This window comes from Apaloderma vittatum, unplaced genomic scaffold (genome assembly GCF_000703405.1).
Source record: "Apaloderma vittatum isolate BGI_N311 unplaced genomic scaffold, ASM70340v1 scaffold19421, whole genome shotgun sequence".
NCBI classification, from domain to species: domain Eukaryota; kingdom Metazoa; phylum Chordata; class Aves; order Trogoniformes; family Trogonidae; genus Apaloderma; species Apaloderma vittatum.
Window position 1 is genome coordinate 4,170 of NW_009701006.1, and position 24,204 is coordinate 28,373.

A 24,204-nucleotide genomic window follows, 5' to 3' on the forward strand; every position below is an offset into this window, starting at 1 on the left:
TTTATCTGCATTTCCATTGTAGATTGGTAGTAAACTTCTAATATGGGTAGACTTAGGTAAGAGATTAAAAGAAATAGTGTAAATCCTGAAGAAAAATTTGATTTAAAAATCTTCTTTCAGTCTGTCCGTCAGTCTGACCTCTTGTTTATTGTGTGACCTGACCTTGTGTGGCTCCAAGGGAAATGTCTTCTTTTGTAGTATTTATTTGCCTGTTCTCGTGAGAATCAGACTAACAAAATATAATTTGCCTAAAACCAACCTTAGGGAATAATAGAAGATTCATAGACAGAATGATTTGACTAATTCTCCTTTGTTTCATTGTGTCCTGTGTATGACAGGAGGAAGCTTCTCCTTATTCATTACTTGATATTTGCTTGAATTTCCTGACTGCCAACCTAGAGAAGTTTTGCACAGAAAGGCAAGATGGAACACTATGCTTGCAGGAGCCAGGAATGTTTCCTCAAGAAGTGGCTGATCGATTGCTGCAGACGATGGCATTTCATGGTAAAACCAATTATTTGTGGGTCATCTGTGGAAATATTTTACTGGAATGTGAGGCTGCAGTTCTGCTGTATTTTCTAGTAGAAGCTGCTGCTGCAGCTGCTAAAATACTGTGTTCCTTAATCTCTTAATAGAGGATTTCTGTTATTTTGGCTTTTCCACAGCTTCAGTGTCATAGAGATGGTTCTAAATAGAAGGTCCTTTGTCTTGGGTTTATAATTTTAATTAAATGTTCCTCTAAGTGAACATTCTTTAAAATCTTGCACTTTAAAAACAAAGTATTTGTTTGGTTCTACAACTTCTAGCAGCACTCAAATATTTCTTACAGAGCATTTAACTGAGTTTTGTTTCCTGTGTGTCCCTGTGAAATAATCTCATGATTTTCATTAAAATAGTTTCTCATCTCCTTTACCACTTTTCTTGAAGTGGAATTATTTGCTCAAAAGCAGTCAGTTTCAAGAGTTGTGTAAACATCTGTGAAAACCACATTGTGGTGTTCTTACATTTTATGTAGTGGCCTATCATGTTCTCTGGCAGCACATCTTTGAGGAGACGGCTGCCTTCTCCTTTGCTTTCCTTAAGCATGACAATGGAAAATATTGTGTCAATAAACACTTCTTAGCAAGAAAAGAGTGAACTGTAAAGAATCCAAGCATGCTATTCTATAAGTGTGGATTTGATTTGGTCTTACTATGCAAATACTGGTGTTCTACATTTCTCAAGTTGTTCTAGCCAGATATAACAGAAGGAATGGTTCTAAAAAGAGGCAAACTCAAAAAACTTTCAATCTTCAATATACATTACTTTCCGGTAAGTCGTTGTTTAGAGTGATCCCAAGAAAGCGGATTCAAGGAAAATGGAATTGCTGGAAACTTAGTACCGTTGCTAGTAGTGATGAAGGCAGTTCCAAACACTGACACTCAAAACAAGTGCCTGCCAGATAAACAGGGTGTGGCTAAGGCAGGCCTATGAGGGAGCCTAACTTGATCCTTAAATGAAAATGAGCAAAAATTAGGTAGTAGTTTAGCACTGCTTTAACCAAATTAATAATTATTTATCCAAGTTAATTCTTCTGCTGCGTACCAGTTGTTTTACCCTATGTTTTTGCTTTCTCTGCAAAAGAGGAATGCCCTGACTACTTGGTCACAAGTACCTTAACAGTTTGCTCTTTAGAAAGGCCAACAAACCTTAATATTAATTTGATTTTGTCACAGAGGCAATTACTAGCTCATGACTTAAATCTGAACTGTAGCGGCAATGATGTTTTTATTCAAATATATTGTGTGTTCAGTTTCTTTTCTATATCCAGCATGCTTGAAGATAAGAGATCAAAAAGCTGGTGTTGACTTATATAACCCTATGGAGTGAAACTGGAAGGACGTGTTCTTCCTACTCCTTTCGTGTGTGTGCTTGTGCAATCATACCCTTTGCATGGCTTTCTATAAAGTAGTATTCCTTCTGTTAATAAAACACAAATAAGAAATCTTGGCTTTTTTTTCCAGTGTGTTTTGGATAATCCTGGGCATGGAACTAAATATATTACTTCAGTTAGCGTGCTGCAAGAGATGACTACTTAGACAGTCTTCATGCTACAAAGAACAAACACGATAATCTCAAACAAAATTGTTAACATTTCCTTTTTTTTTGTGGCTGCCTTTCTCTCCTCACCCTTTCCTTGTCCTCTTTCACCTCTTTAAATCACTTCTTAGGCTTCTTTCTCACATTCAACTTGTTTCTGAGCAACACTCCTACTTTCTTCATGAGGAATATATAGAGGAACTTAATTAGCTTTGTTTAGTGTATTAATCCTGCTTATGAATTCATTCAAATACTAAATTATTGAATTGAGTTAAAGCAAGATGAGAACTGGTCATTGATTGTTGGTACTATCTTAAGGTTAATGGAACTATGACTGGGGAAGAAAAACTTTCAGCAATTTTGAAATTCTGATTTTAGCATACCTCTAACCAGTTTCATGAGAAAATCCAGAAAATGCAGGCAGCAGTCTGAAAGTTTTTGAATCATACCCACATCTTATTCATTGCATATTCCATGTTCTGAACCAAACAGATAATGTGTATGTACTGGGTCTTCTCTGTCCTATTCTTAAACCTGGACTTTTGCAAAAGTGAAATTGTAATCTTAGAACTAGAATCCTAAATAGAAAATTTTGGGATTGATGGCATAATGACCCAAGACAAACCACTTTACAATTAGTTTTCTTTGCTCACACTGTACACGTTGTATTCTTAAAAGTGATGTTCTGTAATGTTGGAGTCAAACGCTAACGCTGTTTTCCATCAGGGCTTCTGAACGATGGAACCGTGGGCATCTTCCGAGGCAACCAGATGCGTTTGAAACGAGCTTGTATCCGGAAAGCGAAAATCTCTGCTGTGGCTTTCCGGAAAGCATTCTGCCATCATAAGCTGGTAGAACTTGATGCTACTGGGGTGAATGCAGATATAACAATCACAGACATTATCAGTGGACTTGGCAGCAATAAGTGGATCCAACAAAATCTGCAATGCCTCGTGCTGAACTCGCTAACTCTTTCTTTGGAAGACCCGTACGAGAGGTGCTTCAGTCAGTTGTCTGGGCTCCGTGCACTGAGTATTACCAATGTTCTGTTCTACAACGAGGACTTGGCAGATGTTGCTTCACTTCCTAGATTAGAAAGTCTGGATATATCGAACACCTCTGTCACTGACATAACAGCACTCCTCACCTGCAAAGACCGGCTCAAGTCTTTGACCATGCACCACCTGAAATGCTTGAAAATGACCACAACTCAGATTCTGGATGTTATAAGAGAACTAAAATACCTGAATCACCTTGATATTTCAGATGACAAACAGTTCACATCAGACATAGCACTTCGTTTACTGGAACAGAAAGATATCTTGCCTAACCTTGTGTCTTTGGACATTTCTGGAAGAAAACATGTTACTGATAAAGCTGTAGAAGCATTTATTCAGCAGCGGCCCACGATGCAGTTTGTAGGACTGCTAGCTACTGATGCCGGCTACTCAGAATTCCTAACAGGAGAAGGAAACCTAAAGGTTAAGTGGGGGAATTAATTTTGCTGAAAAATTACAATGTACAGGAAAAATGGAACTAATAGTTTGTAACAAATACACGTGGGTGTTTCAGAAGGAGGCCGTAGTTTTTGGTGGTTTTTTTACTGTGTATCGTAATTACTATCTTTATGTCTTACATCTACTTAATTCTGACACAGAGACTGCTAAATTTACATGAAGCTGTTGTAAGAAGCGTCTGTTTTCTGTGCATTTTTAGTGAGGCTTAGGTCCTGGTTTAACAGATCAGATCTAAGACCTGAACTTTGTCTGGTCTGAAGTCATTTGCTGGAGTAATATCCTCTGGACTCCAGCATAATATCTAGCATAAGGCAGAAATATGTAAGAGGTGGAGGCAAAATTTGCAAAAGCGTTGAGCAGTTCATAATTAACACAGCAAATACAATGAAACTTGAGCTGCTGTTGTACCCCATCACAACTTCAATTTCCTGTTACAATATTTCTACCTGCCTTGAAAGGTCTTTTGGTGATGAATATGTAAGAAGCAATTACTTAGGATGAAAAAATTAGTCTTCTTGAACAAATCCTAAATTACTTAGCCCCTTAGGATGAGATATTGTTTTCTGAAGTGCATTTATTTATCTGTCTTTTAGTACCAGGCAATAAGATGTTGTTCCCTTTTCTGTAGAATATGCATGTACTTACTGAGCATGAGCCTGTCTTGTCCCTGCTGGGAAGGGGTCAGAATTAAAGAAGAAAAAGAGATATTTTAGATGTGTCAGTGGTATATCATCTTGGACTCTGAGTTTTGTTTTCTGCTGTGCCATGAAGATGATGGAAACTGCAGAGGGCATGAGGAAGAGTTTTCATGTGTCCATAGTTTAGTCTGTTTCCTGTGCAAGTTGAGTTTTGCACCTCAGTTTTGAAACTCGGAATGCTTTTGTTATAGGTGAGTGAGGTATTGAGGGTTAGGGCTGGGCTAGCCACTAAACGTAACACAGCTACACAATTTTTTATTTTTTCTTTTCCCCTCTCTCCTGGAACTTTTGACAGTTGATGACTGTGTCTCTTGAGTACTTAGTTGTCACGACTGATAGCGATGTGTATGAATGTTGCAATGCATGGCTGGAAGAAGCAAGTTCCCATTTGTTGTGATGATGTATGGCCTCAGGAAATTCTGCCTCGTGCTTGGTATATAAAACACTTCAATACAATTCTTGCTGTGTAGAATACATGCTTCACACACGTGACTGTGCCATGAAAAGGCAGGAAGGAAGAAGGTTCTAGTAATGTGAAAATCATGATGGACTTGTAGCAGTGTAGCTAGCAAAAAGCAGTTTGCCTTTATTTTTAAGGCGTAGTTGTCAAGAAGACACTGTAGGCAGTGATTGGGTTTTTCTGCCTTTTTTCTTTTTTTTTTTTTTTTTAAATTTGTGACCTAAAATTTGTTAGTGTACTGAAATATTCAGCTGCTTAGTCTAGATCATGCTAAAGAATAAACAGGTCAGAGCGCTTACAGAGATAGTAGAAGTAACAGTCTTTACAGCAGTCCTGTGAAATTTGATTATAGAAAATTCTTGAAAGGTTGAAAACTAGGCAGAAATTACAGTAGGGAATATGAAGCCAAGGGGAAGTTCTTCATGTAGTGAAGGATTGCCCTATTCTAATCATAGAGAATATAAAACAAAATCCAAGGTAGTATCAGTTATCTCAAGGCTGCAATGTATTCCTGATGTAGCAAATATCAAAAAATGTGGCTCTCTACAGTACAGAATGTGACACTTCGATCTATGTCCATTTGCTTTCCCTTATGTGACATCTTAAGTAGAACAAGTTCTGTATGCTTCCCTAAGAAATTTAAAAAAACAAAGATTGCAGCAGTGATCCATTAGCTAGTAGGACTGAGGAAAAAAACATCTACAGTTACACAACTTAGAGTTATAAAGTAGGTAAAATATAGTTAAATGGAAAATGTAGCAGATTCAGAAGTGGAAAAATTTGCAGCAGCTAGTTGCTGATTTAATATTCAGAACTTAAGCTTATATTAGTCAACAAGTTGTAGCTTCTAATGCAGTCTTTGCCCAAGCTAGCTCTTTGTTTAGTTTTCATATGTATTTAAAATCTGTTTTTAAGAATTATTTCTTCTGCAAACAAGATGAATTAATTCTTTAATATGATGCTAAAAGGCTATTGCTACAAATATAGCTTATAGGAAACTATGCATTTTTTTTATTTATTACCAAAGCTAGAACCAAGAGCCCCAAAATTACAGCCCAAATACCATTTCATGGGTTTATCAGCTGTATTTGACAGCACATTCAGTTACAAATGGTGCTTTTAGGCATTTGGTGCATCATAAGCAGCTTTTGTTTGTTATGAAGGGCTAATTTTACTTAGTGACTTCATATATGAAAAATATGCTTAAAGACATGACTGAATCCTGATTTTGGCTTATGATGTGGATTCTTCTTTATGAGGAATGTTTGAAGATCGTGTAGTTCTGGATTAACATGGCCAGATAAAGTAATCATTTACTTACTGAAGGATTTGGCTAAAAGCATCACCACGCTGGGAACTTCAGGTTTGCACTTTTTAAAAACAGAGTTTTTAAAGTGAAATTATGACATCTTGAACTAAAGATTATTTCTCTCTTTGCAGGTGTCAGGAGAAGCAAATGAAACTCAGATTTCTGAAGCACTGAAGCGTTACAGTGAGCGGGCCTTCTTTGTGAGAGAGGCACTCTTTCATTTATTCAGCCTGACACATGTAATGGAAAAAACAAAGCCTGAAATTTTGAAGGTAAAATACTATAGTTCTGATGTTTGTCATGCATTATTCTTTAAACTGAGCCAATTCCCAAAACCCTGCTATAAATTCTTTTATAGGCTTTTACATTTTTTGGTTGTGATTTTTAAGATCAAAATGTAATGTTAAATAAAACTTACCTTGCTAAACAATAATGATGTAAAAGACACCCTGTAGTGTTTTATTTTAGGTGAAGTTGATCTGGACTAATGTATAGTATTGAAGTATAGTAGCATCTAAATAAATGTTTTCCTCTATTTTTGAATATATGACTATGATATCGTATCATATTCAGCATACATTCATATCAGATGCTGAATTCTGTCATTAGAACATATCTGTAACTGGATCAAATCAAAGGTCTGTCTAGTCTTATTCCCCAGGTACAACAGTGCCTACTGCTAATGCTTATGAAACAGTAATAATAAGGAAGGCATTCAGGCATTCAGTGATATTTCTCTCCAATGTCACCTTCCGGTATCATAGCAAGTGAATAAATATCATTAGTGCTCTGTATTGGGCTCTAACTCGGCAAATCTTAGAAGCTTCCTTAAAAATCCAATCTAGGCATTGGCTTTTTGTGTCTAGAACACCAGAGGTGGTTTAATTTTTACCGCTATCATAAAAGGTATCAGTAGGACAGATGATTTTTTTTCTTTCTGTCCTCTCTGTTGTTGAAGTGATCTGGAAGTTGCTGGCTTCAATATCAAAAAGAGTTTGACAAATCAATAATCAACAAGAAAAATATTTTCTTCGGTGAGATCACAATCAACACGCATAGCCAAAAACAAAATTCAAGAGGAAGCTGCAAAAAATATATCTTGACCTAACAGCTTGAGATATGATCTGAAACAGCTGGTCACCAAACAACAAGCCACTGCATTACCATTACACAGCAGAAACTCTGCCCTACCTCATTCACCTCAGAAAGGGTTTGGTGATTTTCATCCTGGTTTGTAAAGCAAACCCTGGATCTTTCTAGGAATTTCTTGCATTCAGCCTCCTTTGAGAGGCTGCCAAAACCGGGGCAAAAGGACATGGAGAAACAGAAGTTGTCAGCGTTAAAACAGTGAGCAGCAGGAAATGTTCCTCCTCAGAATTTAAATCACACCAGATGGATTTTTTCACTTAAGTACAAGGGAGGCAGAAATTGGGTGCTGTGAGTCATTGTTGCGGCCTCAAGCAACAGTGGGTTGCTCTTGGGTATGCGCGTAAACGCGTAAGTAACTAATGGGCAAAACTCTTGCATTTCAGCTTGTGGTTGTTGGAATGAGAAATCACCCCCTGAACTTGCCTGTGCAGTTGGCAGCAAGGGGTATGCGTGTAAACGCGTAAGTAACTAACGTGGGCAAAACTGTTGCATTTCAGCTTGTGGTTGTTGGAATGAGAAATCACCCCCTGAACTTGCCTGTGCAGTTGGCAGCAAGCGCGTGTGTCTTTAACCTCACCAAGCAAGATTTAGCAGCAGGCATGCCTGTGCGACTTCTAGCTGATGTCACTCACTTGCTGCTGAAGGCCATGGAACACTTCCCAAATCACCAACAGGTAAAAGTTGAAATTTCCTTAATTTCAACTTCCTTAATAGGTTTCCCTGTCTTGCGGAACTTACAAAAGGTTTCTCCACATCTCAGCCCCTCATGGAAACATGTTCATAGTGAGAAATTATTCTGAAATATGTATGTGTCTGAAGTAATTCTTCTGCATTTCTCACAGCTGCAAAAGAACTGCCTTCTTTCACTATGCAGTGACAGAATCCTTCAGGATGTTCCATTTAACAGGCAAGTTTTATATGTCAGTTAAAATTAGCTGTAGTATTGCAGAATATTTTTCTTTGTTGTCTGTTCCTTCAGAGAGTTTGTTTCTGGTTTCAGTTTTGCTCAGTTTAAACCATTCCAGTGTGCTGAATTTGTCTGGCCTATGTTATTTTGGGCCTGTAATTCATAGCTGAATACAGGTCTGAAAAAAATCCTGTGGTATACAGGTATTTTTTACTTCACCTGCAGGAGTCTATCACTAAGTGCATGTAATAGAAGTCCAAATTTCTCTATGGAGCTATGGAACTGCTTTTTGCAGAGATTTTTCTACTTAAATATTTTTCCGAAATGCTTTGAAGTGTGTTGGTCTGATGTCTGATGTTTCAGAAGATCGTGCTAAATTTTTCTTCTTTCTTTAGAAGCAGTTCCTATGTGCTTTGATAATATAATTAGAAATAAGAGACTGTAAGCAAACAACTCGGAGCTCACAAAGGCTCATGCACTACCTGTAATTTCACTGTGTATTTCTACCCTTTTTTGATATGAGGCATACTTCTTCCAGTCTGTCTCTTTTGTCTTGCATGCATTTCTATCTGTTGTGTTGTCTGTGTACATCTTTATTTTCCTAAGGCTTATCAGATTCCTGAAAATTAAATTTATTTTTAATTTCCAGGTTTGAAGCAGCCAAACTTGTTATGCAGTGGCTGTGTAATCACGAAGATCAAAACATGCAGAGGATGGCTGTAGCCATAATTTCCATTCTTGCTGCAAAGGTACAAAATTTAAGCTTTGAGGTAGTAGGATAGTATTTCTAAAGTCTACAAAAAATGTTGATACGGTTTTGTTTGCTTACAGCTTTCAACAGAGCAAACAGCTCAACTTGGTGCAGAACTCTTCATTGTTAGGGTAAGTCAGAGACTTTCCTGACAGTCAAAAATACCATCCTCTCCAGTTATTCATGCTACCAGTATTCCTAAAGATAGGAAATAAGCAAGGAGGTAGAGTTCTAAGAATACATTAACCTGTATTCATTGGAAGTTCCTTGGGATAGAAAAGCCTAGAGAGTGCGTTAGAGATCAGACATGGTGGCAATGAGACATATTGGCATAGAAGCCAAAGCAGGAAATGTTGACATGATTAATACGAAGTAAAATTGCAAGACATCTTTTGGTTTGAAACTCACTGCATAAGACTAAAGATGCTCTAAAAGAGAATATTTGAAGAAATGGTTAATGCTCTCAGTGTTCACCTGGAGTCCAGAGTTGTGTGGATGGCTTTGTGCCATCGTAATTGTACTACATGTGTCATTATGGTGAAAACAAAGGAATTCCTCCAGCAGGAAACTGTGTTCATAGGAGAGGCAAAACATTTAATAGCTGTTTAATTTTTTGTAATTTGACCCTAAACACGTAGACCTTTACTCTGCATGTAAATGAGAGCTATGCATTACCCCAGTCAGTGCAGAAAGCAGCAGAGCAGCTAATACATTTTCTGATATGCAGTAATAACTGTGTTTGGTTCCTCCCTTCCCCCCCTGCCAGCAACTTCTACAAATAGTTAAACAGAAAACAAATCAGAATCTTGTAGATACTACCCTCAAGTTCACACTGAGTGCACTTTGGAACCTCACTGATGAATCTCCAACAACATGTCGGCACTTCATTGAAAATCAAGGGCTGGAACTTTTCATGAGAGTCTTAGAGGTGAGGAGTACAGTTTTGGTGGTGGATTATGAACTTAGGTTATCGTTTCAATAATAAGCATAAATGATTACTTATAGTTTGTTTCTTTTTTCCACAGTCTTTTCCATCTGAGTCATCCATCCAGCAGAAGGTTCTTGGACTTCTGGTGAGATGAAAAAAAAGCCTCAGATACATGCTTTTAAAATGGATTTAAAATTTTTTTTTACCCTTACATTAATCTGAAAACATGTCTAATATTTTTACATTCTTCTTTAATCTTTGTAGTTTTTCACAATTGTTTTACCAATTCTCCAAAAGCACTAGCTATATTGAAATTGGGGGTTGCAGTAAACAAAAAAGAGCTTGTGAGAAAGGACAGTGAGTGAAGTTTCAGATGAGTCCGAATTCAAAAAAGTAGGTTGAAAATCAATGGAATTTAGAACTGCACACTGCTGAAGTTTACTGAAATTGTGTTTGAGAATGTTAAAACTAGCCTTTAAATTAGTCTTGTGTGTGCTAATGACCTAAAATTACTTTCAAGGAAACTTCTTTGTTTTGAGGCAAATTTCTGCATTAGACTGGAAAAAAAGCGTTCAAAAGCAAAGGTAACATTTTGGCATCTGGTGGTTACCTGGATGTATGAAGATCTTGTCGTGGTGTTTATATCTATTTACTTACACAATATAGTTTAACTTCATATGTTTATCTCCCTCATATCTTATTCTTTCTGGTGATACTCTTCTTTTTTTTCTTTCTTCTTTTAATTTTGCCTTCAGAATAACATAGCTGAAGTTAAAGAACTCCATTCTGAATTAATGTGGAAGGACTTTATAGACCACATCAGTAAATTATTGCACAGCGTGGAGGTGGAAGTTAGCTACTTTGCAAAAAATTATTGCTCATTTGATATCTCGAGGAGAGCAGGCCTGGACATTAAGTCGCAGCCAGAGGACATCTCTCCTTGAACAGCTGGTACAGAAATGATGGTGAATTTTACCATACTCTTTTATATTATTTTCAGTGTTTGTGTTCAACATTGAATGTTCTTGGTTCTGTATTTTGCAGCATTCTGCCATTTTGAATTGGCCAACCCCAGAATGTGAGATGGTGGCTTACAGGTAATTATTGTAATGATGTGGAGTTTGGAAAATAAACTAAGCTAGATTTAAAACTTGTTTCCAAAGCAGAGTGAGCTGCTAGCCAGGCATGGTTTTCTCTAGTGGAAAAACACCTGTTGGCTTAAAATATACAGTGTGTTAATTTTCCCTGTGTGACCAAAGGAGGTTAGAGACTCCTGTAAAAGAAAAGTGTAACGTTGTTCTTCTGCTTCTTTACTACAAGTATTCAGCTGTGTGCCTAAAATGCACAAAGATTAACCAGTAAGGTTATATTGGCTAGCACTAGGTGAGCCCTACCTGTCCTAGATAAAGAAGCTTGAGGCCAAAAAGTACGGTTAGATAATTACTCTCCATCTAATCCTTATTCCCACTGTTCTTACTCCTGTTTTTAAGGAGCAGGAGACATCCAGATGCTATGATGAAAGCACACCGTGCATCCACTGTATATGATTTTTGCTAGTAATTGTCTTAAGCATTAAAAGGCTTGCCTGCTGCATCTGAAACTCTAGTTTATCAATTCTCTTTCCTAGTTAAACCTGCAACTGAATAAGTGGACATGTGGTCTCTGACATAATTACATCTAGTAGTAAAGTGAGTTGCTGTTTCTCTCCTTTTTTTATAGGTCTTTCAATCCATTTTTTCCACTACTCGGCTGTTTCATGACACCTGGTGTCCAGTTATGGGCAGTGTGGGCCATGCAGCACGTCTGCAGCAAAAATCGTACGTATTAAGATAATATTGCCCTTGAAATTCTTAGTTCTTAGCATATCATTCATTAGCCTGAAGTGGAGAAAAATAAGAGCTGCTAGAGTATTCACTCAGTCCTCTGCAGAAACTGTATTTAGGTTTTGACTAAATGGGGCAGGAAAGAAAGTTCTTCATATCATTTTTATTTACCAGAATTTTACCATTAAATGCACAGTATTAATACTAAAATGTAGGCGTGTGTTAAGATTAATGACATTTTTGGGTTGCACAGATGTTTTTATTCAGAAATGTAAATAGTAATAATGGGCAACAACTTTATTTTTAGTTAAGAACAATAATTGTAGCAGGTAGCTATCTCTTACTATCAGAACAGAAGTTTTAGGTAATCCTTCTCTCTAATCACCTTTTTGCAACAACTTGCTGTGACATGAAGGTCAGTTTCTTAATCAGTCTTTCCCCATCTGCAGAATGAGAACCCTAATGCCTTGTTTGTAAAATGATTTGAGAGCATGTGATGAAATGTACAGGTGTCGGGAAAGGAAATAATCCCCTGAGCATACCTAAATGTAAGACTGGACAAACCTTCCTGGCTTTTACAATTTCTTCTGGTCTGTTTTGGTTTTTTAACACAAATTTATATGACGTGAATGTGTGTATTGTCATTAACTTCTACCAGCTATAAAGCAGGTATCCTCTAAAGCATTGGATTCTCTGTACCCTTTTTTAATCTTCTTGACAGCAGTATATCTAGGCTCGTTTATCCCTCTCCCATAAATCACTGTTTCTGCAGTGAAAAGACATCTATTCAGGACCAAACATTAGTATGGCATAATATAATTGCACATAAAGTACTGTTTTTCTGCTCTTTATATAGCTTGTAGATGTAATAAGACACTGTTCCCAGGGTGCACTGTCCCGAGATCTGTGAGGACTCTTCCCGTGATGTAGTAGGACTGTTCTGACAAAATTGTTTTAACGCTCAGACTCTGGGTAACAAGGTTTGATTAAGACCCTGTAGTTTCTCTTTATGCCTCAGCCCTGTTAACTTAGCATGGTCCTATCTGTTCTATTTATTTTTAGTGATTATTTTGTGCTGCCCTAACCTCTGAGCTTTCAGCCTGCTTAGAGGTTTGTATTGACAGTGAGTAACTGCTTTGTCGGCTGGAGAGGCTGGAAATAGCGTGGATGGCAAACTCCTGATCTGAGGTCATGACAGTATTCCTGAAGTTTAATTCTGATGGTAGTTGGTGCCAGAAGCTTCTGGACAAAGTTGCAAAAACCAAGTGTTTGGTAGCAAAGCTAATAACTTACTCTGAGGGAAAATGTGTTTAATTCTGAAATAGGAAGATTTATTTGGGAGGAAAACCTTAAGCTTTTGGTGTTTGGCACCAAGGCAGATCTTTGTCCTGGAGAGATGTGTTTTATTTTGACCTCCTCTTATAGATGAGGGTGAAAAGTATTCTGTAGTTAATGGGTTTGATTGTTCTTGTTCCCTTTTCTTTTTTTTTTTTTTTCCTCCTTTTGCTTCTTCTCTATGTCATATCCACCTCAGTGAGCTAACTTACCTAAAATATTAGTAGCGCTGCAGTAAATTTGATCCCTGATGAAATGTATAATGTCAGCATTTTAACTCTGGTGTTGCTTCACTGAGACGAATGGTGAAATTGGGTACATCTGAGGTAATGCTCAGTGGATTGCATTACAGTCATCCCAATCTTTTTGTAACAGCATCTGAAGCTGCATGTTACGTTAAACATACAGCTCTTTTTATAGCTGGTTCCTGCATGTAATAACACTGGAGCTGATGCAGGTGCGCTTTGAGCTTTTAAAAACTGATAAAGTGGAAAGAAAAGTGTAATTTTATTCTTGAAGAGGCATTCATAGCAATTTATAACTAGTTAAAGGCCACCATCAGTAGTATTTGGCAAACTGTTCTTAATGGAACTAGTTTCTATTCAGTCTACAGGCCTGTACAAATGATGTGGTATCTGATACCTTCTCTTGGTAATGGTACTGAGGTTTTTGTTAAAGGTGATATTTTTACCTGAGTACCCATAGATACTGTAGTACTTCTGGTTCCAATTTATTAAAAATCATATATATGCACTTAAAATGACTGTAGAGGATGCAGGGGGAGAGAGAGAATACTCTGCATATGACAAGGCACTTTCCAGCCAGCTTAGACAGATGTGGAAACAGCCGACTACAATCAGAGTCCCATCCAAACAACTCTTGTTCTGTTGTCATTTGTTAAGGTATAAATGCGCATCTACAGATGCTTCAGGGAGTGTCCTAAATGCTGCCTGGTCTAAGAGAAGAAAGTGGATTCCCATCAGTGTTTACAGTATCTGTTACATTTACCTTAGATAATTTTTTTTTTAATTCCCTTTTTAAAATCTCATTACAGCTGCCAGGTACTGCAGCATGTTAATTGAAGAAGGTGGTTTACAGCACTTATACAACATCAAGGAAAACGTCCAGACTGATCCACATGTCCAAAGGATTGCTATTGCCATCCTAGATAGTTTGGAAAAGCACATTATGCGTCATGGGAGACCACCACCATGTAGAAAACAGCAACAAAATAAGCCAAACTGAAAGCTGCAGCTGTAGGGAGTGTAAAGTATTGTCTCTGTAATAATCCTTTCTAATGTGTGTGTAGTTGGAGTAACTTGTTAATATAGTGGTCACCATTAAAGTGAATTGCCGGTGATTGTGGTACCCAGAACAATGTACGGTAACCGTTGTGAATGTCAACTTTAATGGCAACCGCATATACAACTTGTGAAGGGTCACTGCTTGAGCTGGTCATACCTGTAGGATTACTGCTGGCTACAAAGAGACGAGACTTGTACAGATAAATATGGACATCTGGAAAAAAAAAAGACTTCTAGGAATATATTATTTTGGGACTTCTGGGAGAGAAAGTTATTTCATCCCTATGATTGCTGTTCATAACACTGTTTACTAGTTTGGTGTTTGAATAGAACTGTGTGTGGTTGTGAGATTCAACACTTTTACAGATTAAAACAAAAGTACATGCATGCAGGTTACAGCGAGACTTGTAACTAAGGCGACCAAAACGTCCATTGTCTCATAACCCATCTAAACACAACTGGGGTCTTCGACTTCCTTTTCCTTTTGCCTGCAAGCTGTGATCTTTTGTTTTCCTTACTGCTAGAACAACGTCTTTTTGCAGTTCGGCTCTAAGTCCTCCCTACTCTTAATAAGGCAGGGGTAGGCATTGCATCAGGGAAAGGGAAACCTGAAGTAGAGCAATAGAAACAGGATTAAAAGATTAACTATGCTTGAGATTTTAAGAAGGAGGTTCTGTTGTTGTGTGACTACTTTTGGTTGTGTGTGATATCTTTCTTTTGTTTTTTGAATACTGATAGCGAAAGGAGAAGGCTCATTAGAGCCAAATACTGACTTGTCTTCATCACGAAGGGGACTGCATGTCTTGATAGGAGACTCAGGATATTTGGTCACCTTATTTATAAGAGAATAATAATTGCTCTATTGTCTTCTGTAAATACTCTGTCAGTATTGTGCAGTGAATTATATTTCCAAGTCATCACCGTGCAAAGTATCACCCCATGTTCTATGTAAGCCCTGTGTCAATGGCATTGTTTTGTGGAGTGTGAAATTTTACATAAAGATGCTAACTGTAACACTGTTTTTCTTTCTTGGTTACCTATGGGTTTCAAATTATGTGTTCAATGCAACATATTGCACAGCATACAGATGCCTGATAAAATTCAAGCGATGGAAACAAACTGCATGTCCATTCAAATTCAGTTTAATTTCAGGTATTGTTTTTGTTTATCTGGTTAGTCTCCATATTTCTGTGGCAACTGATTGATATTCAGAGACTCTTCTGTAAATATATTGGTAATGGAGTTTAAAAACAAAACTTATGTTTGGTAGCTTACTAGCAGGGATGGCTTCTTCACGATGACCATATTTTACTATTTTTAACTCCTTCCCTCTCCCAACTCCCATCCTTCAGATAAAAACATCACCTCTAATCTTCAACAATCCAGTTATTGTGTATTTCAAAAATTGCAAAAGGTACTGACCCAGTAATTTAATCAATGTTGTTAATTAATTGCTTTTTGTATGAAGATATAATTTGGCTAGCATAATTTTTATGTCTGTATCTGGTTATATGCAGTTTTCTTGATTGGGAAAGAAATTAAATTGGTTGTAGCTTCGAATTATGAAGGTGGTTTAAAAAAATGAAAAATGGCCTTCAAGCCATGGCCTGCTATGGGACTTCTGCTAAAAAATTTCCATTGCGTGAAATGGAACACAAAACTTGTCAAAGTTGGTGTCAATAGAATGAATATAATTCAATTGCTACAAGATTTTAAAATAAAGATGACAGATCTCCTTACAGTACTTTTTTTTTTTTTCCTAATAACAGGAGAACTTGATGAAGCATCTTAACTAAAACTGGGAGGGGGAAAAAAATTTCCACTGCCCCACGCAGCACAAAACGAATGCGATACTGGCATCAGTCTAGATAGTGAAGATGTCACTTTGTTAAGTTTTGCAGCCACCAAGCACAGAGACTCTAAATGGTTTTCCATAGCCTTCTTGTTTTGTTCTCACATGCTTCAGGCAAATGAACAGTGAGCAGAATTCTTTTAAACTGGAAAGTCTGAATGCTTACAAGGTATAAATCTACTAAATTTACTTGGATGTGCCATTTACAGAAGCGTTTTTTCTCTCAGGAGTTTGTGATGGGGTCAGAATAATTCTGGAAACAACTTTTAAACTTGTATTTCACCGGAGACATTTGCCTTTTGGTTTTTTGTTGGTGTGTTGTTTTTTTTTTTGGTGAAGGCTGAAGATCCTGACTCTGCTTTTCCTTTGCAGGTCTCTACATAGAAAACTTGTATAATCTCATAAGGTTATCTCACCCACAGAATTGTTTGGGTAACTTTTGGCACAAGTGAAATTGTGGTTTGCTTCAAGACTATCATAGCATGCACTAACACCTAGTTCCAATGTGGTAAGCCTTATTTCCTAAGTATATTCTGATAACTAAAGGATTTACTAAAAATACATTTCTCTAACTGTATTAATTCACTTTTGCTTGAAAGCCCCAATCTAGGGAACTAAGATGCACTAGAGCTAGACTGTGTGGCCTGTCTCGGTGCTGGAGAACGTCTAAGCAGAAGGGGAAAATAACTTCCAGTCAGCAACAGAGGAAGATAGGTGATGGGAGAGAAGCAACATGCCCGAGAGGTCTGGCATAGATTGGTACAGCGGCCATAAATACGTGCACATACAGGCATTACATTTCTCAAGAGCTAATACCAAAGAGCCCCAAGATCAGTTGGCTGACCTGGTAGCCTGGTGTTTTGCACTAGTCACAACCGATGTGGGGTGAAACGCCTTTGCTCTGTGTTAATGCTGCTTGTTCTGTCTAATTAGGTGGAAGAGCACCAATAATGGGAAGCAAGCTTAGGAAGGTTTTCTCTATAAGCTGACTTTCTCTTCAGAGTGATTTTTTTTTTTTTCTTTTTCCTATCACTGTTTAGGTGCAGCGTGGTTATTTTTAATTTATTTAAAAAATTTGCTTATAGTCAGACATTGGAATAGGCTGCCCAGGGAGGCGGTTGAGTCACCGTCCCTGGAGGTGTTTAAAGGTCATTTATATGTGGTGTTGGAGGATACAGTTCAGGGGTGAGCTTTGTAGAGTAGGGTTACTGGTTGGACTCGAGGATCCTGAATGATTCTCTGCTTCTCCGTATTCCTCGCCTGTCATCTGTTTGAGAATGATAACCACTGACTTAAGATGTATGCACTTAAAAAAGATCAGCTGTACAAAGTTAAATCTTTATTTTGGAATTCTTAGAGCAAAACAATCCAGTGGAGTATTCAGAAATGCAGTCCAAGGCAAGGAGCTAAGTGCACAGAATGCAGTCATAAAAATCATCCCAAGAAATCAGTTGGGTCTTCTCTTCGGTCCTTCTTTACTTTCAAAAAATCGAGGGGAAGCCAGGAAGCATTATTTGCCAATAAACTGAGGTGGTCTTTTCTCCTTGAAGGCAGCCATCCCTTCCTGACGGTCTCTTGTGGGAATATTCTACAGTTTTCAAAGATGAAAAAAACCACAAAAAGCAAGAGCCAAAAAAAGGTATGCTTTTCATTGAGAAGTCTGATGTGTTTTTAAGTATTGACTAATTTGGCAGTAGTGGTCTAAGATAAAATTTGCTTTTCCTTCAATGATAGATGAAGTCCCACCTTCTACATTTTGCCATTGGGAAGATAAAGAGACTGGCTTGTAGTGTAAATCACAAGCAAAGCATCTAAGACAATGACCATAGACCAGGGAACTAACAGGAAAACTGTAAAACAGTTTGCCATAAATTTAATACTTTAACATCTTTAAATACACTGAGAGGCAGAGCAGTTATGTTCCTCTGTTAGGTGAGAACGGTGCCATTCTCAAAACTTCTCAGAAAGAAAAACTACATGAAGAATCTGGTTTTTAATTTGTTAAAACTAAAGCCATCTGTAAAGCTCATCCTATAATTAAAATTCTGTTGAAACTAAGAATATACAGTTAGTTTAGACAAAAGACTATTTAAGAAAGTTTAGTCTCAGGCAGGCTGAGAGGCAGCTACACGATACAATAATTAATATTTTGAACTAGGTATCTGGAACTGCACTCAGGTGTGTTTTCAAAGGTTTAGATTTAGCTGTTTGTGTTCCCTTACAGAGAGGAAAATACAAGAGGATGCTGTGAATATCTGGCTTCAGAAAATGTATAGTTGTTCTTTTCAGGAATGTTTTCTGAAGGTAACCTACCTGGGCGTAACACATCCCCTCAATAGCCATCCCTGATGCAATGTCAACCTGGGCATGAGAGGAAAGGAGTCAGGTTTTTTCTGCAGCATAGCCCACAAAACTATGTCACAGCCTTCACATCAATAAATATTCACTCATACTGAGTGACCTTCACTTCTGAATTAGAACTACAGTGTGTGCATCCGTAGAAAAAAAGATCCTGATGTTTTAATTTTGTCTTCAAAGAAAATCTTTAACCCCCCTGAAATGGTTTAAAATACCTTGTCTAAACAAATACTATAACTCTGCTGTTCTAAATACTTCTACTGCAGTAATTTGTAAGAGCTACCTGTTTCATTTACCTCAGTATTAAAAAAAAAAAATTACCTCCATTCCTCTGTTTATTGCTAGTTTTCCCATTTTCACAGCAAATGGAGCCTTAAAAAAGAAAAACAAAAAAAACCCTAAAGCCAAACCACAACAAAATTTAAAAATAACTAAAGCCACATCAGTTCATAATACTGTAGATGTTATTTCATTATCCTAGCACCAAATGACCTTTTGTTTATAGAAATTTGCAGGAAGTTAGTATTTTTTAAAAAAAGCTTAGTATTATTTACAGTTAAGAGGGGAAGGTTTCCTGCAGGTCTGCGTAACCGCAACTTGGAGCTAAAAGTGTCCTATGGGTTAAGCAGCTGGCTGTTAACACTTGTTCCTACAGAAACTGCATTTACAAAAAGAAGACAGAATTGAGAGACTTAAACATGAGGAACCAAGACATTCCAATTATTTGTTTGCTTTCTCTTGAGGAAGGCAGAAATGCCTTCTTGGCATTGACTGCACAAATCATACACTTACCTGAGGAAGGATTTCTTTAGCCAAAGTTAATGCTCTCTGGTAAGCTGCGTCTCCCTCGCTGTTCTGTGGCACTGTGTGATTTACTAACCCCATTGAGGCGGCCTGTTGTCCATCAATCTGCCTACCAGTGAAAATGAGCTCCTTGGCAAGACCTATTCCAACACATCTGGGCAGGCGCTGGGTTCCACCTTATGACAACAGCAAAACCACCGTTTCTCATTTCTGATAAATGCCCAAAACCCAACAGTGTTTTTTTCCTCCTTATATAACAAAAGGGTTTAAAAAATAAAGGGACTGTGTGTTCTTTAATAACTACTAGCTGAATATGTCACATTTTACAAGGCATCTGAAACGCTTCAGCATGCTTTCAAGAAACAGGAAAAGGTGTAAAGGGGCTTTCCTAAATTCATAGCCAGTCTGAGACAGGGCTTGGAACAGAACTCTTGATTTGTACATCACTTGGGTCGCCTGTAAGATGCTACTTCTAATTTACAAACCCACTTAATTTCAATTTACACTTCAAGTGTTCTAATGGCAAAATATTTACTTATACAACTGAGAAAATAAGAGGCTGAAGATTTAATTAGTATTACCTGCTCCAGGAAGAAGCCCTCTTGTAGTCTCAATAAGGCCCATTTTAGCTGACGAAGCTATTAGAAAATATATATATAGGGTTTAGTTACTTTTTGATTTGTATAACTACAAATTTCCCATACTTAATTAATAAAACCACAAACTGTCAATATTGAATTGGAACTCCAGGCAGCTAGGAAGTCTGAATAGTACAGTGATTAATCAATGTCCATCGCAAGTCATATGAGGCATGTGTAGTATGCTTACCTCTGATTTAACTAGGGAAGGTTAGATCTAGCCAGAGTTATTACACAATAACAACTATTTAATTCTACCAATAAATAGTTTTCTGAAGGAATTCTAATCCTGTCTAAAAATAGGCTTTACTTTTTAAGCATCAAAACTGCTTTCCCAACAGTAACTAAATGCCGCTGTTTCTAAACAAATGGCTACTCATTTCTTGAACTGTGTAAGTTCCTCTTTTAGCCTACTGGATTGCATTAACATTCAGCTAGTATGCCTGTAAGTTCTCTTTAGAATATAGTCACCAATTACAAGAAGAATCCTATATTAAGCAACAAACAAACCTGCTACTCGAAGGTCGCAAGCTAACGCCAGTTCCAGTCCACCCCCCAATGCGTAGCCATCGATTGCAGCAATCGTGGGTACAGGCAGGGCAGCTAGAGAAGACAACACAGATTATAGAGTTTTGTTCCAGAAGTGCTGTTCCACTCACGTCTGGAATTCAAGTGCTTAAATCCTAAAGCTTTTCTTAGTTCTCAAATTCAGAATTGCTCAAGAATTCATTCTTCTGCCACAAACTTTCTGTCTCTAAACAGTAGAAACTGTCTTTTTTGACTTCTTCCTCCTTTATAAGAACAACACAAAACATCCTTCTTACACGCAAAGAAGTGTGGAAAAACTAAGTACTAAGACACAAAACAGGATGAATTGTCTCCTTGCAGAATTATGATGTGAATATCCAGCTGCTGCAGTTAACAGTCAAAACAAAAACACCATCCCTGGTCATTGTTACAAGGATTAGGTTTTCTGGTGCTTGTGTTAACACTAAGAATAGGGCTGTCACTTGAGGAACCTGAGGTACCTGGAGATAGTTGCTGTTTAAGATACCTTTTTAAATACTCAAGGAGCTGGAGGGAGACTTCAGACATGCTGAAACCACTTCTTCCTACTCCAGCACTGACTGTTTCTGTGGTTTGTGAGACAGAGTCATTTTCTCTATGTTGTTGCTTGATTTTTAGTTACTGCAATTCTGACTGGTATTTTAGTCAGATTTCACTTTGGTATTTCTCTCTAGTGAGAGCAGAGTAATTCATAAGCAGGGGAGGAAAATCAGCTGCAGAAGTCCATATTCCTTTTGCAAAAAAAAAAAAAAAAAGAATGAGGGGGCAAGAGGGAGTTGGACGTACAAACCCCTGACATTCAACAAATCCATTTATTAAACCTATTCAGAGATCCAAATCCATGTTCTCAGGTCACTGCTGTATCATAAGTACCTCTGAGCACGTACTGAAAGTGGGGAACCAACATAGCTCATTTTGTCTACCACTGTCTTCCTCTGAAGAACTACACTGCACTGTCTATGGGATGCTTTGTTAAAGGTATGTGGGTGTTAAAGGCATGTGTGTGTGCTGCTCTTTGTCACAGAACAGGCAGTACTGAAATGCATCCTGCCCTTGGGAGTGGCAGCAGGATATTTGGTAATTAAATCTAATCAGATATTTGTTTCAGGCATAAGCTGGAGCCACCTTAGGAAGCTACCGGTAACAGGTAACCTGCTGGAGTTCCCCTCCCACAGCACTTCTAAATGTCCCAGTATAGGCAGCCTAGGACAGATTTCCCACCTGAGAAAACCATTTACCTATTTCATCCATGAGATTTCTCAGCCTTTTAACAAAGTGCCCAACTTCTGCGTCATCCATCTTTGCACGTTCCTTTAAGTCTGCACCTAAATACAGGATAAAAAGGTTAGAATTCAGGAACAGGAAAAAGACATCTGAACTGTGTTCTTTCCAGTCCCTCTCAGAGGACAGACCACTTGAGAAGTCTTGAAACACAGTGTTCTGGATAAGTAAGGTCAGTGGAAGTTGGATTGTGGACATCGGGGCTGGAGCAGTGGCTACGGTGCTTCTCGGTGCCCTTCAAACAGGTTTCATTGGGAAATACTGATCACTGTATGTAAGGATGATAATCCATAAAACAAAACCAAGGACTCCAACACCAGAGGCACCTGTGCTTGAAGACGGTTATAAATGGAAAACAAACAGTAGCACTGCGCAGCCTGAGCAGCTCCCTCCATCACGCACATCTTCATCACTGAACCCAAGAGACAGACAGGCAAAAGTGAGAGAACAATGTGGTTTTTATTTGGTACACAAAAGCCAGCCAGTTTTTCTTTCAGCAACTGTTTCCAAGTGCTCTTCTGCACAATCTGATCAGCACACTGCACTAAGAGACATTAATTTTTTTTCACAATAGCTTGCAGAGAATTTGTTACTTACCAGCACAAAACACACCTTTCACCTCACTCTTGAACACCACCACGCGAACCTTCTCATCAAAGCGGAGCTGTTCCAGAGCACTGAACAGCTATGAGGGAGGGAGTACAAACAAGAGAAGAAACTTGAAGAATATGAATGTATATACCTAAATTATAGCAAGCTCCTAGTCTATGATAAAAGTTTATTTTTTCCCCTGCAGATGCCAGCAGGATCCTTCCATGACAGCCTCAGAATGACACGTTTCCCCATCTCCTTTCTTCCATTCAGAGATGAACCTTTCCTGTCCAGGCATGAGCCAGACCTGCTCTGGAATGTATCAGCCTTGAACAGATCATCTGCGAAGGTCTGACAACGAGTATGTTTTTGTTGTATTTACACAAGTAAGGAGCTTGACTTGCATCTGAGTTAGTTAACTTAAATCCAGTATCTGTGTCCAGTCCGCATCTGAAGTTACTGCAGTAGAGACATAGCACGATCTCTTTTTCTTCAGGCTAACCTGCCTTGCCCCAGTGCAGTCTCCCACTGACCTTCAACAAGAGATTAGATTTTTGTTTCAGATCTCCCACAACTATTCTTATTTAGCTACTGATCATGATTCCAAACATGTTTACAGGCCAGGCCCATACTCACTTCATTTACAAATACTTTTCCCAATGAATTTCTCGCGTGGGGTCGGTTCATTAGGATTTCAGCAATACCTTAGTAATAGGAGACAATTTCAGTTACACTTCATTTAATTCTCTGACACAGTAATTCAACTGGGAACAATATCTGCATATGCTGCAATCTTCTCTTTCCTGAAAATGCATATAAAGTATATTCTAAAACAAGCAGTTATTTTAAAAGTAGAGGTTGTAGACCATGTCTATGAAACCCAGTATTCAGTAGCACTGTGAATAATATAAATAACCAGACTTTTAAAACATGAACATGACATCTAAGAACATATGTCTTAGAATCACTGCAGGAATGGAAAAAAAAAAACACCAAATGATCCACCTTAGGTTTCTGTTTCAAATGTTACTTAATCCAGTTTTTATTGTGCAGCTGTACTGCGTTCAAGCGTACTCCTTAATGAAGGAACCATCCTCTCAGGATTGCTGGTTGCATGGGAATAGCACAAACTGGTCACTTGCTCTTTCTATTCTACAACTACTCTGAAACTGGAGTGCCATTTACTAAAAAGTTAATGAGCTCATCAGTGGGAAGGACTTCATTCAAAGTTCCTAAGTCCAAGCAGAAAAATAAGACCACAACATCTACCTACTTCTCCCTTGCATTTGTTTTGTAAATTATTACCCAATGCTTTCTGTATGCTTTGGAGAGAAGAAACATCTCTCCTGTTTCCTTGGCTGGACTTCTGATCCCTTCCCAGGCCTTAACGCTGTACGATGCTGCTGCTGTAGGTGCACAGATGCACCTTACACCTGCCATGTTTGAAGGTCTCGTCTTTATTCTTTTGCCTATGCCAGTTAGCCAGCAAAAGGTGTCACACCAGAGCAGAGACACAGGTAACGGCAAGCACCAGCAAACCATGGAAATCCAATTCTGGTAACTGTATTTGTGTATATGTAATGAGCAAAGCTACCAAGAACTGTTTATAAGTTCTTGCAATACTTATTCCACTGGCAATCTAGCCAAACTCGAATTGCTTGGTGACTCAGGCACGGCCCTGGGCCTGCCCCACCAGGGGCACCCTGCGGGACGGGTACTGGGAAAACCTGAGGTATACAAACCACAACTTCTGCAAACGGAACTTAAAGAAACCCACACCCAGCTATTATTTATTATCTGTGCTCTTGAGAGGAGTGTCGATGCATAACTTGAAGCAAAGACACGCTAAGCAA

General features: G+C 38.2%; 2 protein-coding genes across 2 annotated transcripts; one reads left to right on the plus strand and one right to left on the minus strand.

The window, feature by feature from the left end:
• Positions 1-332: 332 nt before the first annotated feature.
• Positions 333-14,651, plus strand: LOC104281116 (protein zyg-11 homolog B-like; the record flags this gene model as incomplete). Its single annotated transcript, XM_009878992.1, is given in 14 exon segments — positions 333-504; positions 2,806-3,560; positions 6,195-6,335; positions 7,710-7,886; positions 8,055-8,119; positions 8,769-8,868; positions 8,951-9,001; positions 9,637-9,798; positions 9,896-9,943; positions 10,554-10,666; positions 10,668-10,749; positions 10,843-10,895; positions 11,518-11,615; positions 14,011-14,651. Coding segments are annotated over 14 exon segments (2,208 nt in total), but the record flags the coding sequence as incomplete, so codon positions are not given.
• Positions 14,652-17,434: 2,783 nt separating this feature from the next.
• Positions 17,435-23,050, minus strand: ECHDC2 (enoyl CoA hydratase domain containing 2). The gene is made up of 9 exons (XM_009878993.1): positions 22,988-23,050; positions 22,358-22,445; positions 21,718-21,804; positions 20,423-20,515; positions 19,856-19,912; positions 19,263-19,450; positions 18,792-18,842; positions 18,426-18,473; positions 17,435-17,700 (listed from the first exon to the last, which is right to left on the minus strand). The coding sequence occupies exons 1-9, from the start codon at positions 23,036-23,038 to the stop codon at positions 17,623-17,625; spliced, it is 741 nt and encodes a 246-aa protein (XP_009877295.1). The 5' UTR covers positions 23,039-23,050; the 3' UTR covers positions 17,435-17,622.
• Between the last annotated feature and the right edge of the window lie 1,154 nt (positions 23,051-24,204).

Coding starts and splice junctions, on each gene's coding strand:
- ECHDC2 (XM_009878993.1), bottom strand. CDS start 23,038: ATGAACCGACCCCACGCGAGAAATTCATTGGGAAAAGTATTTGTAAAT. Junction 19,451..19,855: donor AGGGCTTCTTCCTGGAGCAG/GTAATACTAATT, acceptor TGTTGTCATAAG/GTGGAACCCAGCGCCTGCCC. Junction 18,843..19,262: donor CTAAAGAAATCCTTCCTCAG/GTAAGTGTATGA, acceptor TTCTTTTTTAAG/GCTCCATTTGCTGTGAAAAT.